Source organism: Cydia pomonella, chromosome 17 (genome assembly GCF_033807575.1).
Source record: "Cydia pomonella isolate Wapato2018A chromosome 17, ilCydPomo1, whole genome shotgun sequence".
In the NCBI taxonomy this organism is placed as follows: Eukaryota; Metazoa; Arthropoda; class Insecta; order Lepidoptera; family Tortricidae; genus Cydia; species Cydia pomonella.
The window spans coordinates 12242547-12261797 of NC_084719.1; the positions used below are offsets into that span (position 1 = coordinate 12242547).

Consider the following 19251-nt stretch of genomic DNA (forward strand, 5'->3'; position numbering starts at 1 on the left):
ATGCAATTTCTTTGTCCAATGTGTATTGCGTCTCACATTTTGATTAATGACAGAGTGAAACGCAATGACATTGGACCAAGAAATTGGATAGGTGGAATACCACCCTAAGGTGGAAATATTTTTGCTACCACGTGATAAATTTACATACTGCTTTTCACATCACCTATGAGGAAATTATTATGGTACAAATAAATAAATAAATTTAATTAATGGTAATTAAATTAAATAATTTAACCTAAGAAGTATGCAAAAAGAGGAAAAAAGTGATCCCTCCTAGTAGGGAAAAAAAGTGCTACTTTGATCCTTCCTAGTGGTGAAGAACAAGGTGTTCTAAAAAAAAAATCGAGTCCACATTAAGCTCGACCACGTATTAGTCCACTCATAGAACTATCCACTATATAACATACAACTTAAATGTGGACTCGATCCTAACTTGATTTCGAGTACAAAATTTGTAGACAAGAGTCTATATTTCAACCCTCCCCATTTTATCGATATCGATAAGAAACGCAAGCGTGTAGCGTACTACACTATTTAAATTGCTTATGTTGGTACTATGGTTCTTTGACAGTTCTTTGTCGTACATTTTGGTAATGATTTGCGAAACAAAGGGATTCCACTCGCTAGTATGGAAGTCCCGTCTCTTAAAACGTAGTGATTATATGCTCTTTGGGTAACTATGCCTTAAATTTTTTTTTGAGAAGTTTACATTGATGTATCAAAGCGGTTTGTTTACAGAGGCCTACCGCGAAAAGCGAAAATCGAAATTTCGTTAACTGGCCTCTTTATCGCTCGAATAAGCAAGAGTGATAGAGAGGCAGATAACGAAATAATTTAGTATAATTTAATTAATAATAATAATAATTTTCGTGTTTCGGTGGTAAGCCCTTAGAATGTGGTAGTGGCGCCCTCTACGCAGAGGTTTGCGTAATATCCCCTATTAATGTAGTGTACGCTGGAATAAAGAAAACAAACATTTCGGCGGTTTGTATAATGTTTAACTATTACAGAATACTTTCTTTACAATAATTTATTTGTATAACAAGGACAATAAAATGACTTGTGTTCAATAAAATAAAATGCAACACAAAAGTTGTCAAAAATATGACAAAAATATTTTTACAAAACAATTTTATTTGAAAGCCTTGGGGCTGAAAAACTATAGTTATTTATTAATTAGAGATTTACGTACATTTACAATACTTTACAATATTAACATTATACACAATTGGCTCAATACCAATAACATCCGATTTTCACGAAATAATTTTGCACTTTATTTATATGAACATCAAAATAAAGGTTAAGTACATTTTAATTTCACAAATTATTACGTTACACCTAACAATTTGAGAGAACTCACAGCCAGACTGAACCTTCCGCTTGTCCTACAAATACAATCAACTCAAAATATCTCATTTCTAAAATATCATTTTTATTACATGTAGCAGAATCTGAAGCATTATTACTACGTATAGAACCGGCACACAACTAGTTTTTTGCGCCATGAGTTGTTGTCGGCCGACAACAAACTATGGAAACTGAGCGTGAATCTCGAGACCTAAACGAGCTAACTCAATGAGCAGAATCGAAAAATTTTGGCTATTTTAATTGGGTTTTGAAATTATTTTAATTGTACTATGCCTAAAACCTGGAATATGGGATTAAAATATGGAATAGAGCAAAATTCTGACATTTATGGATCTTGTACTTCTGTAGGGCTAGCGACAGTATCTCGTCCGCGAGATAGACTACCCGCCTTTTTCTGACATTATCAATGAAAGAGGGACGGGTCGCGTCACTCCTGTGCTAGCCCGGCTGGAGAGATGATTTGAAGACAAGCGGCAAAGGAACAAACTGTACGCTGTGACGATAATATCTGGCACAATTATAAAACAATGAGCAAAAATTTAATACAAACGGCAGTTTCAAGTTCTCGTTAAGGCCGCGAGGCTTTAACAAAGCCTCCTTAAATTCTCAAGCATCATACACCGGATCTTTCAACGGCCACCCGGCTTTAGCACCAATAAACAGCAGCGTGATATATAACAAGAGAGTTTGGATAAATCTAATTTCTTTATTGCAGCTGGATGGTAAAATTGTTAAGGGCGCTTGTGTGGACTTTGTGGTCGTTGGAGCTTATTCTGTTACTGTTCCCTTGGTTTCAGTGGATACTCTGCGCGGTCTTGACTTCAGATATTCGGAAGATAATAGCCAAGTGTTACGTTGTTCCCACCACATGACGCGGCAGCGTCCAACGACCAGGTGTAAGAGTTTGCCATGATTTTTGCTCGCTTCCACTTATCAACTCGCCGCCGCGCAGTCGTGGGAGGGCCGAGAGCATCCAGTAAAGGGAAACTTCAGGGTGGACACGCGACCGCGGCGCGCACTCCCTGCGCACGAGAGGGCGCGCAGCAGGTCGGTTCCACCATCGGGCTATAGCCAGTAGTTACTAGCATACAATCCTGCAGTCGACAGTGAACTCTATGCCGTTGGCACAAAGATCACCGCCGCCTGAGCGTAGGAACTAACTAGAAAGAACCCCCCATCTTTATCACCTCACCTAAATGAGCTACATTGACGGGTAGACAATAATACCTTTCGTCAACTTTGCGCTCGAATTCAGCTGTGAAAACCTTCCCTTTCCCCTTTCGCCACAACGACATGGCGTTCGATCAGTCTCTGATCGAAGTCAAGTCAATATTTTTTTTTCTCTTTTTGTGTTTTTTATGGCGTTTTTATTTATTTTTTTTAGTTTTTTTTTTATATTTTTTAGTTTTTATTTATATTTTTTTGATGTCGGCTTCATCAAGTTATTATACCTTTTCAAAAATTAAACAGTTTTGAGACACTTTTTAATATTATTCTAATCAGTATTCTTAGACATATATAAGTTGTTTTAAAATTATTTATTGTACTTTTATATTCAGCGCGGCCGAGTGCCAATGTAAAATCGATATAAAACTTATACATAACGCTATAAAATTGCCTGGCGATTATTTACAAAAAGTAAAGAGCTCGAGTGGAGTGCGGCGGCCGGAGACGTACCGCTGTTTGTTTTTACGTCGATAAACTACTCCTTCATGACAGGATATGCAAGTATTTATTTATTCCTTACGAATGATTAAAATCTTAACATCCTGTCAACATCCACCGAGAAGAGCTAAGGCCATAGAACAAAAGGTACCCCCGACGCGAGCACGGGCGCCGCATGTACCACGCGCGACGCCAGACATACGGACTAGCAAACAATACTAATATAATACTCTGCACTAGACTTTGAAGCGACAACTTTTATTATATGAAACTGTAAAACCATTTAATATCGAATGACTAATATCGACTTCATCTAAGTAAAATTCAATAATGCTTAACAGAATTGCATAAATTTTGTAATTCATTAACAACTTTACGTTGCGAGCGACAACGACACTTGCGCTAGGCACCGATGAACTATGAACTATTAGTTTATGTAGCACAAATCCCTAACGATAGTAAAGGTAACAGTGCCTGTTATTTTAAAAGATATGCCCGTTCTTAATTTAACCTTACTTTGACGTAGGAATTCGAGATCTAGCATAATATTTGAGTTCTTAATCTAGGCACCTATTCAACAGCAATCGAGGCCGCGGCTTTGGCCTATACAATAAGGCAACATAACAATATAATAGCACCAATTAGTTTATATCATAAACATTACAAATAAATTAGATAGCTGGTTCCGCAGTGAGCGAATTTTTTTTGGCTCGTGACATAACACTAGCACCACAGTATAGCATCATAGCACGACTTCCGATGTTTCACATTTTTAACAATAACGCAGAGAGAAATATTGTATGAGCCTCCTAAAAATATGTACTTTGGACCTTCCCAAACCAATCCTAAAACGTAGTAATACCGAATTTCCAAAATATGAGATTCATATTTATTTACTATCTCTTTGGTACTGCATATTTGGTGTTAAAAGTCTAGTGTATCGAAATCCGATAATTCTGGAAATCTGGTATTTATGGAATCTGGCGTTGTAGGAAGAAGTGTAGCAATCTTTGGATATTTTCTGTGCGTTATCGTTAAAAACTTAACATCAGACCAGTCACCAGCAGCACGAGCGCTCGCGCCGGGCCCCACATCATTTTTTATTACATATTTTTGTCATTTACTCTTTACGCACCATAAAAGTATATTTACACAAAATGTACATAATCTTAAAACATTCCATTTTTTTGTAATAATAGTCAATAACGACGGAGCGATGTCTGTGATGTCCAGAGTCCCGGCGAACGGTCGCACCCTACACGTCACAATCAACGAACGCATTTCATATATATGTATTTTTTCTTCATCTTTCTCCTTTCTTACTATGTACACATTAAATAACTTACATAAAATAATATAAATATTAAAAATAATAGGACGCGTAGTGAGGCAGCATCGTTGCGCGGATGGCCGAGCGACTATTCGAGAATATTCGCAACAATGAATCCTCAGCCTTGTGTAGCCCGGCAGCGGGGGATGCGTGGCGGCCGACACGAACGTGCGGGCGGCGCCGGCGGCCGCCGACGGTTTCCAAATGCAAGCGCCACGGCCCGTCTGCGGCTTCGAACCTCCGATATGTATACAGGCGCGAGATCATGTGAGGAGTGCATTTGGAAACTGAGGTTCGCATCTTAATAACTTAATTATGATTTAAAATAAAGTTACAGACAATGGCACTATGGAATGTAAACATATAATTTTTCATAGTGGCATTCGCTCTATCTTAATTAAAATGTATATAATTTGTAATAGTACGTGTAAATTCAACAGCGCGGCGCGTTCGCTCTAGGAACCGACGTCCGCTTGCGCTGGACCCGTCCTTACCGCTATCAGTAACAACACTACCTTACAACATATTTATAAGGGAATCAGTCGCATATCACAGCCTGTGAAATTTCTAACTCGTTATGTTTTATTCGCGGCTCAATTCGGACAGACTGGCACCCTCCGGTTAGTTTCCTAGTGTCAACAACGGTATACGATAACAATAAATACTGGACTAGAGCGCCGCGGGGCGACGTAAGAGCACTTGTCACGCGCGGGGCGTCAGTGGTTCACTACCCGTACTCGTACACTACACAACATAGGAATGCACTGTTCCGCGTCAGTAAAGTCTTGGGAAACATCGAGAACCAGCCTCCATAAAATGTTCTGCAACAAAAAAAAAACATTTGTTTATAATCTAGGTTATAATGTTATATCATCGGGTGACAAACGTCAAACTCACTATGAACAATTAAATGGAAAAAAAAAATTGGTACTTCTACATTCTCGCTATTGACAAACTTGCTATCTTATACGAAAAACATAAAACAAAACTTACATTTTGCAAGAGAAAGGAACATGAATTAGATTCTTATGTTAAACAAGACTCTGCAGGAAAAACTCACTCCTCGTTTCTAATCTACATTTAATGAGTTTTACATCGAGCAGGTTAACTGTGGTGTGTTTGTAATTATTTTGTCTTTATCGATTTTATCTAAAATATGTCCGTTTTCATATAAAAAAGTTTACAAATGATATACACCTTTTCTATTTACGAAAGCTAAAAGTCGGTAAGCTTAATAAGTTAGATGTTGCGCGCGGCGCTGCTGCGGAACGTGTCCACGATGTACTGTACTCACACACTCTGTGCGGCGGGGCCGACGCGGGCATCATCGCTCGGGCTGGTAGGGCGCGGGCGCGTGCGGCGGCCAGGCGGCGGCCAGGCGCGCCGCACTGCTGCGGAACGTGTCCACGATGTACTGTACTCACACACTCTGTGCGGCGGGGCCGACGCGGGCATCATCGCTCGGGCTGGTAGGGCGCGGGCGCGTGCGGCGGCCAGGCGGCGGCCAGGCGCGCCGCACTGCTGCGGAACGTGTCCACGATGTACTGTACTCACACACTCTGTGCGGCGGGGCCGACGCGGGCATCATCGCTCGGGCTGGTAGGGCGCGGGCGCGTGCGGCGGCCAGGCGGCGGCCAGGCGCGGCGACGCGGCCAGGCGCGCCGCACTGCTGCGGAACGTGTCCACGATGTACTGTACTCACACACTCTGTGCGGCGGGGCCGACGCGGGCATCATCGCTCGGGCTGGTAGGGCGCGGGCGCGTGCGGCGGCCAGGCGGCGGCCAGGCGCGGCGACGCGGCCAGGCGCGCCGCACTGCTGCGGAACGTGTCCACGATGTACTGTACTCACACACTCTGTGCGGCGGGGCCGACGCGGGCATCATCGCTCGGGCTGGTAGGGCGCGGGCGCGTGCGGCGGCCAGGCGGCGGCCAGGCGCGGCGACGCGGCCAGGCGCGCCGCACTGCTGCGGAACGTGTCCACGATGTACTGTACTCACACACTCTGTGCGGCGGGGCCGACGCGGGCATCATCGCTCGGGCTGGTAGGGCGCGGGCGCGTGCGGCGGCCAGGCGGCGGCCAGGCGCGCCGCACTGCTGCGGAACGTGTCCACGATGTACTGTACTCACACACTCTGTGCGGCGGGGCCGACGCGGGCATCATCGCTCGGGCTGGTAGGGCGCGGGCGCGTGCGGCGGCCAGGCGGCGGCCAGGCGCGGCGACGCGGCCAGGCGCGCCGCACTGCTGCGGAACGTGTCCACGATGTACTGTACTCACACACTCTGTGCGGCGGGGCCGACGCGGGCATCATCGCTCGGGCTGGTAGGGCGCGGGCGCGTGCGGCGGCCAGGCGGCGGCCAGGCGCGGCGACGCGGCCAGGCGCGCCGCACTGCTGCGGAACGTGTCCACGATGTACTGTACTCACACACTCTGTGCGGCGGGGCCGACGCGGGCATCATCGCTCGGGCTGGTAGGGCGCGGGCGCGTGCGGCGGCCAGGCGGCGGCCAGGCGCGGCGACGCGGCCAGGCGCGCCGCACTGCTGCGGAACGTGTCCACGATGTACTGTACTCACACACTCTGTGCGGCGGGGCCGACGCGGGCATCATCGCTCGGGCTGGTAGGGCGCGGGCGCGTGCGGCGGCCAGGCGGCGGCCAGGCGCGGCGACGCGGCCAGGCGCGCCGCACTGCTGCGGAACGTGTCCACGATGTACTGTACTCACACACTCTGTGCGGCGGGGCCGACGCGGGCATCATCGCTCGGGCTGGTAGGGCGCGGGCGCGTGCGGCGGCCAGGCGGCGGCCAGGCGCGGCGACGCGGCCAGGCGCGCCGCACTGCTGCGGAACGTGTCCACGATGTACTGTACTCACACACTCTGTGCGGCGGGGCCGACGCGGGCATCATCGCTCGGGCTGGTAGGGCGCGGGCGCGTGCGGCGGCCAGGCGGCGGCCAGGCGCGGCGACGCGGCCAGGCGCGCCGCACTGCTGCGGAACGTCTCCACGATGCGCAGAAACGTCTCCGGGTCGTACACCGAGCGCGCTGTGTTCGTCAAGTCGAACGGCTCTGGAATAAAACTGATGCGTCTTAAAGTGTCCTAAGAAAGTGATAGTACATCTAGATTACACGGTAACGAAGCTTGCGCGCGATTCACACGAGTACGTATTCGAGAAAGCCCGCACGCATTCGGGCAATTTGGAAACACTTTAAAAATCACATTTATTAAATATTTTATTTCCGCGTTATAAATTGAATGAATCACGCTTAGTGAAAGAAGCAACCTTCGACACACAGCAGCTTCCACTGGTGCGGCTCGTTCTTGTGGCTGCGCGCGGCGCGGCACGCCGCCACCGGCACGCAGCGCCCCGCGCGCACCGACACCGCCATCTTGTCGTACCTGCGACGAGCTCGGAGTTATACACCCGTAAGGCCTGCGCCCCACTGCTGCGCACGCTACATCCACGGCCCACGTTTTTGTATAGGAACGTGGGTCGTGTACATAGCGTGCGCTGCAGTGGGGCGCCGGCCTAAGGGCTGACTTAGATGGTACGCGAACTCGCATACGGTTTTAGTTACATTGCGGAATATATTGAGGTTACAACCAATTCGGCCAACCGATCAAATACCGCAATATAATGAAACTCGCATGCGACTTCTCGTACCGTGTAAATGAGCCCTAATAATCATTCCAACTTCTCTAATCGGATCGTAAATGAAAAATTTACGAGTAGGTAAGGTTCAGATTTTGGAACGCAAGAGGAATGAATAACAAACAGTGAACTGTAAAATAGCGGCCATATTTCTCGACTGTCACGAAGGATTTGTATCAGAGCTTACTTTACTTTCCTACTACCATGGGCTTCTGGTTAAAGACATTTATTTACTCAAAAGAAATTTACATTTCACTTAATGAGTAGGTAGTTTACAATATTAGACACAATAAATAGTTATGACGATTCGTGAGCGTACATAGTGTAGGCTTCGAAGCAATAGCTGAAGATGTATCAAGGGCAAATGCTAACGTCTTAAACGTTCGTTGAATATAAGAAGTCGTTGATAATAAACGTGCTATTCACATAATTTTAGTCCAGTTATCACTCCTCACGTTTTAATCCGTTACAAGAATCCTTAATCTTCGCAACTTTAACTATAATTTTAATATATTTTAGTCCCACAAGTAGATAATAATTATTTGGTTATTTAACAGTCTTCAAAAAAGGAGGAGGTTATCAAATCACATTTGTGTTTTAATTACAGACACCAAATTTACCAGAGGTTTGTTTTATGTAGAATGGAGTAAGAGGTAAAGAGGTAGTACTGACGGGAAGGTGGCGTAGTACCGCAGCAGCTGCAGGAAGAGCTCGGCGAGTGAGGCGCGGTTGTGGCGCGCCGCGCGCACCTCCCAGGGGCCGCGCACGCACACGCACGGCAGCACCGGCGGCGACGTGCCGCCTGCAATACACACGCTATCTTACTACACGCACACGCACGGCAGCACCGGCGGCGACGTGCCGCCTGCAACACACACGCTATCTTACTACACGCACACGCACGGCAGCACCGGCGGCGACGTGCCGCCTGCAACACACACGCTATCTTACTACACGCACACGCACGGCAGCACCGGCGGCGACGTGCCGCCTGCAACACACACGCTATCTTACTACACGCACACGCACGGCAGCACCGGCGGCGACGTGCCGCCTGCAATACACACGCTATCTTACTACACGCACACGCACGGCAGCACCGGCGGCGACGTGCCGCCTGCAATACACACGCTATCTTACTACACGCACACGCACGGCAGCACCGGCGGCGACGTGCCGCCTGCAACACACACGCTATCTTACTACACGCACACGCACGGCAGCACCGGCGGCGACGTGCCGCCTGCAACACACACGCTATCTTACTACACGCACACGCACGGCAGCACCGGCGGCGACGTGCCGCCTGCAACACACACGCTATCTTACTACACGCACACGCACGGCAGCACCGGCGGCGACGTGCCGCCTGCAACACACACGCTATCTTACTACACGCACACGCACGGCAGCACCGGCGGCGACGTGCCGCCTGCAACACACACGCTATCTTACTACACGCACACGCACGGCAGCACCGGCGGCGACGTGCCGCCTGCAACACACACGCTATCTTACTACACGCACACGCACGGCAGCACCGGCGCCTGCAACACACACGCTATCTTACTACACGCACACGCACGGCAGCACCGGCGGCGACGTGCCGCCTGCAACACACACGCACACTGGCTTACTACACGCTTACTTCATCAAGCGATCAGATCCTTTCATCACACCCTTGTCTTTATCGCTTAGTATACTGCTTGGCTTGTTGCGGAATCTGCATGAACGCGAAATGTAGTAACAAAGGCTTGTATCACGTTGCGCTATTTACATCTCTTTTCTTTAATATGACAAAAAAGGTGCAAAGAGGTAAACCACTTACGGCATAATTACAATAAATTCAATTTTATTTCCCAACACCGACAAATCTTGCAAAGCATCAAATAGAAATAAAATGCGTTATAATCGGTAGAATGTTTTTTGGTTCCAAAGTGTGTTCGTTGGGCTAAAATTTAGACTAACACAATTTTATTAACACAATTACCTAAATTAACATAGCAACACTACAAAAATAGATTTTTACTATTGTAAATCTGAATTTCTAAAATAAGAAATAGGAGAAATATTTACTTACACTGCAGGAAATGTATGACCATGAGCGTGAGCGAATATGATGAGAGCGTGCAATGCCTCGCGTCATTGATATCATGTGCTTGTGCCCAGAGTTTGGTCACCGCCACCAGCGGCCGTACACGCCAATCCACTGTAAGAGTTTACATGTTCAGTATCGTATATTTTTCACATTGCTTAGGTACGGTGTTAGCTGTCATCTCCATACAATTTATAACCTAAAATGCAATGTATTGAGACAACAGCTATCAGTGCTATCACTGAACCCAAGATATGTGCAAAATATAATACGGCTACCACCTTCATGATTTAAATACAGGGTGGTTGATAATAAAGGTGTGTGTATTAAATAGTGAGCTATCTTTCAAAATCCGAATATATGATATGAGTTTGCTATCGACGTCACTTTTATCCTGACGCTAAAAGCAACTCAGTGTCAATGGAGGCTACGAAATGAATTCGTGTCTTGCTCCGCCACCCAGAGTATTTTTAGTGAAAAAAGTTTAGTAGTTTCTTCTAATCAAAAAGCAGCTTACGAAGGATCTAAATCTGAAATTCCAAGGTGAAGAGAGTACTTACGACGGGAGTAGCAGTAGAGTAGACTGGTGTTCCTGATACCGACGACATTATTGCAGTTCAGGTCCACTTGCAGTCCAGCTCGCGCGTCGCGGAACTTTAGGATCGGCACCTTTGCTTGGATTAGCTCAGCATCTGCGGTTAAACGCAATTGGAACATTCACATTTTATCTACCGGAATACCATTTGGCATTTAGCCTTAACTTCTGCACGTGGACAATTCAATAAGACACCACAACTATATAACTCGGTAAGCAGGAGGGGGAGTGGACCAAGAGTACTTCCCTGTGGCACGCCATTCCATGAGTACTTGGATATTATTTCTATTTTATCTTGGTATTTGCATGGTAAAATTTAATTAACTGTTGCCTATTAGACATGTTACTTCGTAACCGATGATGCGTTTGTCCTCACGCACTCAATAATGTGGTAAAATATTATGGCTGATTAATCAAAGGCCTTCTTTAAATTTACAAATTTTCCTGCCACTGTAGTTTTGGTATTCATGTTATCAAGTAAAAAGTCATGATCTCGCTTCGTGTGGTAAGGTTATTACAGTACTGACCGCGATCGAAGCTCTTGATGTAGGCGAGTATGTAGTTGAGGTGGAGCAGCGCGTGCGCCCGCGGCTCGGTGTCGCCCAGCGCGCGCACGTACAGGCACAGGTCCATGTCCGACGAGTCCAACGCGAAGCCAGACATCGTGGAGCCCACTACGTACAGCCCGTAGCGCGGGAATATTGACTGAAGCAATAACAATGATATATCTGAGTAAATATATTATAGACGTATCTACAAGTAGTTGTGGAAATGTTTCAAAAAATTTCGGAAAATTTTGAAAATTATACAACATAAAGAAAGTTTCCAAAATTTTCAAACTTGCACATCTGTATGAGAGTTTTAGGATGAGAATATTACCAGTGGACAGCATTAAGATAACTTTGAATAGTAAGTATTATAAGTATTAAAACACTGAGTCATCACATCCTCTGTGTGTTCAGGAAAATGTTACTATTATATGACAGGACCGGAAGGTAAACATATCAACTTTCCTTATTTTTCATCATAGGCTCTAAATAACATCAACATGTCCAAGTAAATAAGAATTTACCTTTATTGTGACGTAGAGGTATCTCCAGAGGTTCATTTTCTTGCGGAATGTCTCCTCTGTCTGCTGTGACTTGACAAATTTGTCCCAGATCTCCTGTGACAGGTTGTCCCACTTGGATCCTGGAACAAAACTTCATTGTGTAGTTATTTGTCCAGAAAAGTAGAATTCCATGTCCTTTAGAAATAAACAGCTACGAACAACCTTATTCAAATCAACTTTCAGAATATCCCATCAAAACGGCCAAGCCACATATTTTGACTAAGGTGTAGAGTTTGTGAAGCTAGGGCTTGTAGAGTTAGAAGCTTAGCTCTACGAGAGATCTGATAACTTTTTGACAGTGCGTGCCATATGGTTTCGTCTTGGCAACATATTACATGAAAATGTTTTTGATGGGAGTTCACTTCTTTTTGTAAGTTGCTAATGACAATCTTCCAACCCCTAATTTAAAGGGTTGAGGGTGATTTACTATTAACAATCCTGAAATACGTCATTGCATCTTTTATACAATCTGCTTTTTTTACTGATTCCCCATACAAACTTCAACCCGATTTCCGCCTAACGCCCTTTTCCTCCCCCTTAAGGGATAATTTTGGGGTTAAAAACTATTCTTTATCCTTCCCCATTACAAAAACTATCTACATACCAAATTTTGCTTCCTAGGACTTCAGGAAGTACCCTAAACTAAGGGTTCTGATGATAATTGATTTTTTTTATGCTTAATAAGTCAACTAGGTATTAACATTATATCCCGAGAATTTTGTTTATCTGGTATAATCCAAACCCAAGTTATGAGGGTTAGAAAAAAAACGACGAAACGCTTCGAGAAAAGGTAGGTAGTGCGTTTGCGCTTCGTCTTGGCGGGGGCATTACTGTGCCCCCAGATCTAAATCAAGAACATTGCTTTAAGTCTCAGCTATCTACTCATCTATGTAACGATGCCATAGGCAGTCAAAATGATTTAGATTTTAAAAATAAAATAATTATTGGAGGTAAAAAATAATGTCATGAATTGGGCATTAGGGAAGCACGTTTTAAAAGCATTTTTTTTTTGAGGATGCATATTAAAAGAAAACATACAAATTTAGTTTCATCACAAAAAAAACACAATAAAGTGCCCATTCGTGTTACCAATCAAGTTGTCAAATAAGGTTCAAATGGTCAGTGAACGTCGGTGGTACAACGTGATGACGGGACAATTGGGACAACCTACTTTCGAACAGTAATTTAACAAGCCTACGCCTAAATACTGAGGCCAATGTTTACACAACAATAAACAAAATATTGGAAACATGTGACATGGCTGCGTATTCCGAAGTGTATCCTTGCAGCTGTTGCTCTATAGACGCACCTGTGTCTCTACGTCAAAGGCACTGCAGCGCTCAAATAAACGCAGCTATTAATTTATACCATATTTTTGTAGACTCAATTGAAACAATATTTTTCTCCCTAACTATGAAGGTAATTATTAATTATATGGTGGTTAGCAAAGAGGCAGATCTACTATAGCACTCAGACGCCAATACAATTAAGTCGCATTTCGCGTAACTTTTATAATAATTTTCTGTATCGTTTATACAGTGGGCTGTAACAATATACACAAATGAACTCAAAACATCTATTTTATCGTCATAGATTGTACCTATAATGAATGATTGTATGACTATATTATTATTTTCAAGCGTTATTAGCGTAAATAGTTTTGCATCACACAGTACTTCCTAGTTATATTAACCACCATTAAATAACCGTAAAATGTGGCAGGGCTCTGTAGGGCTATTGGAACTAGGAGAACAAAAGCTTTAAATTTCAGTAGGTATTTACTACAATTGAAAATAAGTTTTTCCAGTACATATGGTGCTAATTTACCGCCCTAGTGCAGTAACTGGCACAATACGTGCATATGTCGAAAATTTGGAGGGCCATATGTAATGTAAAACGTTATACAATACACGTGCGAAAAGGTAATTCGCAACTCGTGTCAATTTTAAACACTCCATTCGGTCGTGTTTCAATTTATCGCCACTCGTTGCGAATTTCCTACTTTTCGTACTTGTATCGTAATGTACTAATACGTCCTTATAAATTACTTAGCTTTAAGATAGTGTAAAATATTAAAGCAATTAGTTCTCGAAATTCCAAATACTTCGCCGCAGAGTCTGAAACAGCCAACGATTAGGTAAACTTTTTTTACATTGGTTTAAGATTTATTTTAAGGGCAGTCAAATGTTTTGCTGTAGGTATTTGCTTTACAGTTTAACGTTAATCATTCAAATGTGACTATCATAACATGCGTGAAAAAATGCTTAGAATCTACATTTTATTCGGCCTCTTATCGAGGTTATTTGTAGTTTTCATGAACAATGAGTTTATATTGTTTTAGTGGAGTTAATATCCGGTGAACTTTTTTCACTCCACTAGCCGAAAAGTTCTGATATTGGGTCTGCTATAATAACATATTTGGTGCAGTTTATTCTACATGTTCACTTACTAGAGATAAACAAATTATCATTGACCTTGAAGTGGCTTAAGGTCAATGTTCGGGTGGGGAAGCAATGAGATTCTAGATCAGTGGTGGGCAAACTTTAAAAATCCGAGGTGGGCCAGAACTGCAGCAAAAATGCATTTTGATTTGAAACCTTTGCGTCGCGAGCCTTATACTAATTATTTCGAAGGACCGGCGGCGGGCCACCGCTGTCCTAGATGGCCTTCATTTGAGTTATGCATCAGTTGATACAAAGAAACCATCCTACCGAATCTTACCCTTACCATGAGGCGTTTTGGAGGATGGTATCTCCTTAGGCGATGAGGCCTACAACTGTTAACTAATATTAAACGCATTTGTCATAATTGTCTAAAAATTTGCACATGCCAATGTAATTTTCATTTACCATTTGCACAAGTCATCATTGCGTCTATACTTCAAAGAAGTGGGATGCGTTGAGTGCTTGGAAACGATGAGCTAGCTCTGACACTGCTTGATAGTAGAATAGGTGAAATAAAATGTGTAACATAGGAGTCTCAAAGTATACGAATACTGCAGCCTGAAAATAAAGTGGGGTTCTTCCATTAGGACTAGACTTACCATTAAGCAAGTCGTCGGGCGTGAACTTGACTTGGAAGGGGTAGGAGGCGTTGAGGTAGCGCTCGGGCGCGATGCGGCGCGGGCGGTGCGGCTCGCGGCGGGCGCGCCCGCGCCACTCGCGCACCGCATAGCCTTGCGGCGATGTGTTGGGCTCTGAGGCACTGGAAGCGCTTTCCCCTAGGGACAAATTCAATTCATATTAAAAACTATAAGAAAAAAAGGTCATTTTGTGTTAAATATTTTTACATAGGGACCCATTTTCATTGCTCTTGAGTGGAGTTTAAGCAGTGATGTTGAGATTGTAGCAGAACTACAACAGGCCATTTGCGAAATGAACTGGCTTTAATGGTGTTGGGTTGCTTTCAAATAAGGCACAAGTTTTTAAAGGGTCGGCAACGCGCATGTAATATATCTGGTGTTGCAGGCGTCCATAGGCTACGGTGACTGCTTACCATCAGGCGGGCCGTATGCTTGTTTGCCACCGACGCGGTATTAAAAAAAAGGCACTGCATTCAAGAAGCCCAGACAAGCATCTTCATAAAAAAATGTGGAAAGTTAAGAAAGCAGACTGTTATCTTACATTCAAACCTAAAGGAACTTAGATTTTCTTTAACTTATTACTTAAATTTCTTTATAGATGGACAAGTTGGACAACATCACTAGAAATTTTTCTATTAATGATGATTGGATTTATCTTAGGCGAAGCACCCACGTCGCGGCGTAGCGTGGCACCGTGCGGATCGGATCCAGTGTGCTATGCACCTTACCGCGCAGTGGCGTCGTGTGCCCATTCGAGGCAGATCACCTACACCACAATTCAAAACTTCACGGCACCACCACCACCTACATCATTATCCTTAAAAACCCTGATCTTTAATCGGAGGTACCAGAAGCTGCCTACAATCAGTTTTGACTGATAGTGGTTGGCCTAATACCAAAATGTCCAAAACATTGTAGTAGTACACACATTAGTTGCTTTGCCCAGTAATGTATTTTAGTATAAACTTGACGGTAATACATGGTGCTACAATCCAAAGTAAATGAGAAAAGGCCAAGCCAATGAATTAGGTTATTGTAATATTTCAAACAAACAATAGTACATTACGATACAAGTGCGAAAAATAGGAAATTCGAAACGAGTGGCGATAAATTAAAACACGACCGAAGGGAGTGTTTTAAATCGACACGAGTTGCGAATTACCTATTCGCACATGTATCGTACAACGTTTTACAGTACATATGGCCCTTTAAATGTTCGACACAGTAACGTAATATGCTAATTTTCGCACTAGTGCGGTAAAGTAGCACCATATGTACTGTAAAATTCTATTACCATTTAGCAAAGCAACCAAAGCATGTGCCAATGAAAAGTAGTGGATTTCTAGTAACTGTTTACATTTCTGAACTAGTCTAGATCTAAATGCAGCTAAAATGGCTAAAAGAATTGTGTGGGTGGCAATGTTACCTAAATTCTTTGAAAGAGGGGCATGCTTTACTTTTAGATTTATTAAAGGTATTTGAGATTTTTTAGGAATGTTGATTAATTATCAAAAAGTGGCATCTTATGCAACAGAAAAATAATACATTTATTCTTCTTCTTCTTCCTCGCGTTGTCCCAGCAATTTTGCCACGGCTCATGGGGTCCGCTTGACAACTTATCCCAAGAATTGGCATAGGCACTAATTTTTATGAAAGCGACTGCCATCTGACCTTCCAACCCAGAGTGTAAACTAGGCCTGCGATTTTGAAATTAGCATGCACTTTCCGCTAGGCCACCAATGCTATTAAAACTAATATATTCATTCATAATATTAACAAGGTAGATAAAAAAAGGATTCTAATAAGAATCTTGCTATTATGTGAAACATTTGCAATAGCTTCATAAAAAGAAATATGAGTACTGACGGGATATGTTTGTTCACTAACCTTATCTTCTTTACTAATAAATAAAAATTCAGTTGAAGTGACTGAAAATAATTCAATAATTTTTTTCAGTCAGTATTGTAAGTGAATTGTTTTATGATGTCCAGTGTTAAGGGTTTTGGTTGCCACTCGGGGTGAATGACCTCAATAACTGCTTATTTAATGTCTTAAATTTAATAAATATGTTATCAACACAAAGTATTTTTTACAAGCAGTTTAAAATGTTTTGTTTAAAGGCTTTAAGGTGTATCCTTATTACTATTTTAAATTGATATACCATGGTGTGGCAACCAAAACCCTGATCACTGATGATGTCACAATCTGTAATATTTATCTCAGTTTAGTGTGAAGGCCACAAAAATTAGATAGCCAGATATTTGAGTGTTATCTACATAGTATTTGACAAACCAGGTTATACCAGCTTAGCAATATTTGAACACCAAGATATTTTTATACAATATAAAATATAGAAGAAAATCCTAATTTGCAATATTTATATGGTGTTTCAAAATGTGTCATACTCTCTAGTGGTGACATGGTATTGTACAGTTTTTTTTTAATAAATATTACAGGGACATTCTTACACAAATTGACTTAGTCCCACAGTAAGCCAAGAAGGCTTGTGTTGTAGGTACTCAGACAACAATATATATAATATACAAATACTTAAATACATGGAAAACATCCATGACTCAGGAACAAATATCTGTGCTCATCAGACAAGTAAATGCCCTTACCGGGATTCAAACCTAGGACCATCGGCTTCATAGGCAGACGTCTTAATTCAAACTCACACCAAAAAAGAAAGAATGATAAGATACAGAACCGAAATACTGCTATGCAAGGGTATGACAAACAACTACATCCAATTTAGTTACTGTCAATATTAAACCATTAATAATTTAAAGGTGGACTAATAGTCTCCAATGGCAAAGCTAACAAGGTATTATAAAATAACTCCCTTAGCAACAGGCTTGTATCTTAAAAAGAGGGTAGTTTAAAATTTCAAAATTAACGGAAATGTAACATTTCTGGTCATTATCTATCCTTGTATATTATTAAAATTACTTTTGAGTATCATAACATAGTAGTATAATACATTATATAGTAATTAATGATTAAATATACATTTTTATATAGGTACAATTACACGGAGATATGTAAGTCTGTGCCTTAAGTGTGTCACTCCATTCAACAGAATATTTGAGACATCTGTTTGAGATGTTAGCAAAATATTTGCCTATATGAATAATAGATTTACACCAGAAAGCTGCTTGAATATAGTATTTGATACATATTTCAATGATAATTATTCAGAACAGAGATCTAATGCAATTAGTGTGACATTGACATGCAAGATACACCTTCAATAATGATCAATTAATTAAACAAAGACATACCTTTCTCACCACTTTTATTTGATCCTGAAGCATTGCTGGACAAACTGGAGTCATCTGACTCGTAACCGAAGGCAGTGTTGTCCTTAGCAGGGCGCTCAGAGTGATGCGGTGTGGCCGGACCCGGCGGCAGCTCCAGCGCGGGGAAGTGGCACGCTCGTTCCAGAGGCCCTCCTGACGCGAAGCCCTGGCGCGGCCCTCCGAATCCACCGCCTCCATGGTACAGCATAGGCGCGCCTTCACTCATCACTGCTCTTTTTTCTGCACAACACTCGAGAGGTTACTACAAATTCCACCGGCGAATTAATATGCTGTCTTCCACATACCAACCTGTATTTCGAGCGTAAAAATAATGTGATGGCGTCCGAACTATTCGTACGCCTATTGCGTCATAATAACCGTTGTAAATTAATTAACGTACGATGCGACGCTGAAATTGAATAATTCTATCTATTTACTGAACCACCGAAATTCGAGAAGATCCGTCAGACGTCTTCACGGAGTCGATGGCGAATGTTGGCCAATGTCAGAATCAGGTTAGACGCCCGTATCGCTATGCTTCACTTACAAATAGGATGAGCTATTATTATTTCGACTCCGGTTAAGATAGGTAATAAAATCTACCCACGAATCAGGCTAAAATCTGTAAATTTGTGAAAAAATCCGCCATGATTTAAGGAAGCAACAACAGCGACATCTGGCGGAAGTCAATAAAGAGTACACGTGATTACTTTTTTTTTTAACTTCAAATTCGCATGTTCCATTTTAGGCCAGTTCGTAAGAAGCTCAATGATGCACGAATACCTACCAAAGTTTCATAACAAAAACATGCTTCAAAAATGTAGTAAATTACGATTACAGATTAATCTAGTATATACTATGCTTATTTAAATCATAAATGTATGTGTGGCAAGGAAAACATTTATACGAAAGCACGGACTTATAAGATTATTATTTTTTATATCTCCATGTACGAAAGCGTTTCATTTGGCATAAATAAATCATAAATAAATGCATTAAACAAAACTTCTCTGATTTTTGTCCAATCACAGCTTGGCATATCATAGCCGATATG

The 19251-nt window shown here is 42.9% G+C and overlaps 1 protein-coding gene and 1 long non-coding RNA gene across 2 annotated transcripts; both read right to left on the reverse strand.

Moving 5' to 3' along the window:
• Positions 1 to 976: 976 nt before the first annotated feature.
• LOC133527154 (uncharacterized) lies at positions 977 to 5855 on the reverse strand. Its single transcript, XR_009800831.1, has 2 exons — positions 5661 to 5855; positions 977 to 5187 (listed from the first exon to the last, which is right to left on the reverse strand). It is a non-coding gene; the product is annotated as an uncharacterized LOC133527154 (long non-coding RNA).
• Positions 5856 to 6474: 619 nt separating this feature from the next.
• LOC133527146 (poly(A) RNA polymerase gld-2 homolog A-like) lies at positions 6475 to 18964 on the reverse strand. The gene is made up of 10 exons (XM_061864040.1): positions 18507 to 18964; positions 18180 to 18437; positions 14857 to 15033; positions 11775 to 11893; positions 11230 to 11407; positions 10668 to 10799; positions 10093 to 10221; positions 8685 to 8814; positions 7644 to 7759; positions 6475 to 7428 (listed from the first exon to the last, which is right to left on the reverse strand). The coding sequence occupies exons 2-10, from the start codon at positions 18421 to 18423 to the stop codon at positions 7265 to 7267; spliced, it is 1389 nt and encodes a 462-aa protein (XP_061720024.1). The 5' UTR covers positions 18424 to 18437; positions 18507 to 18964; the 3' UTR covers positions 6475 to 7264.
• Between the last annotated feature and the right edge of the window lie 287 nt (positions 18965 to 19251).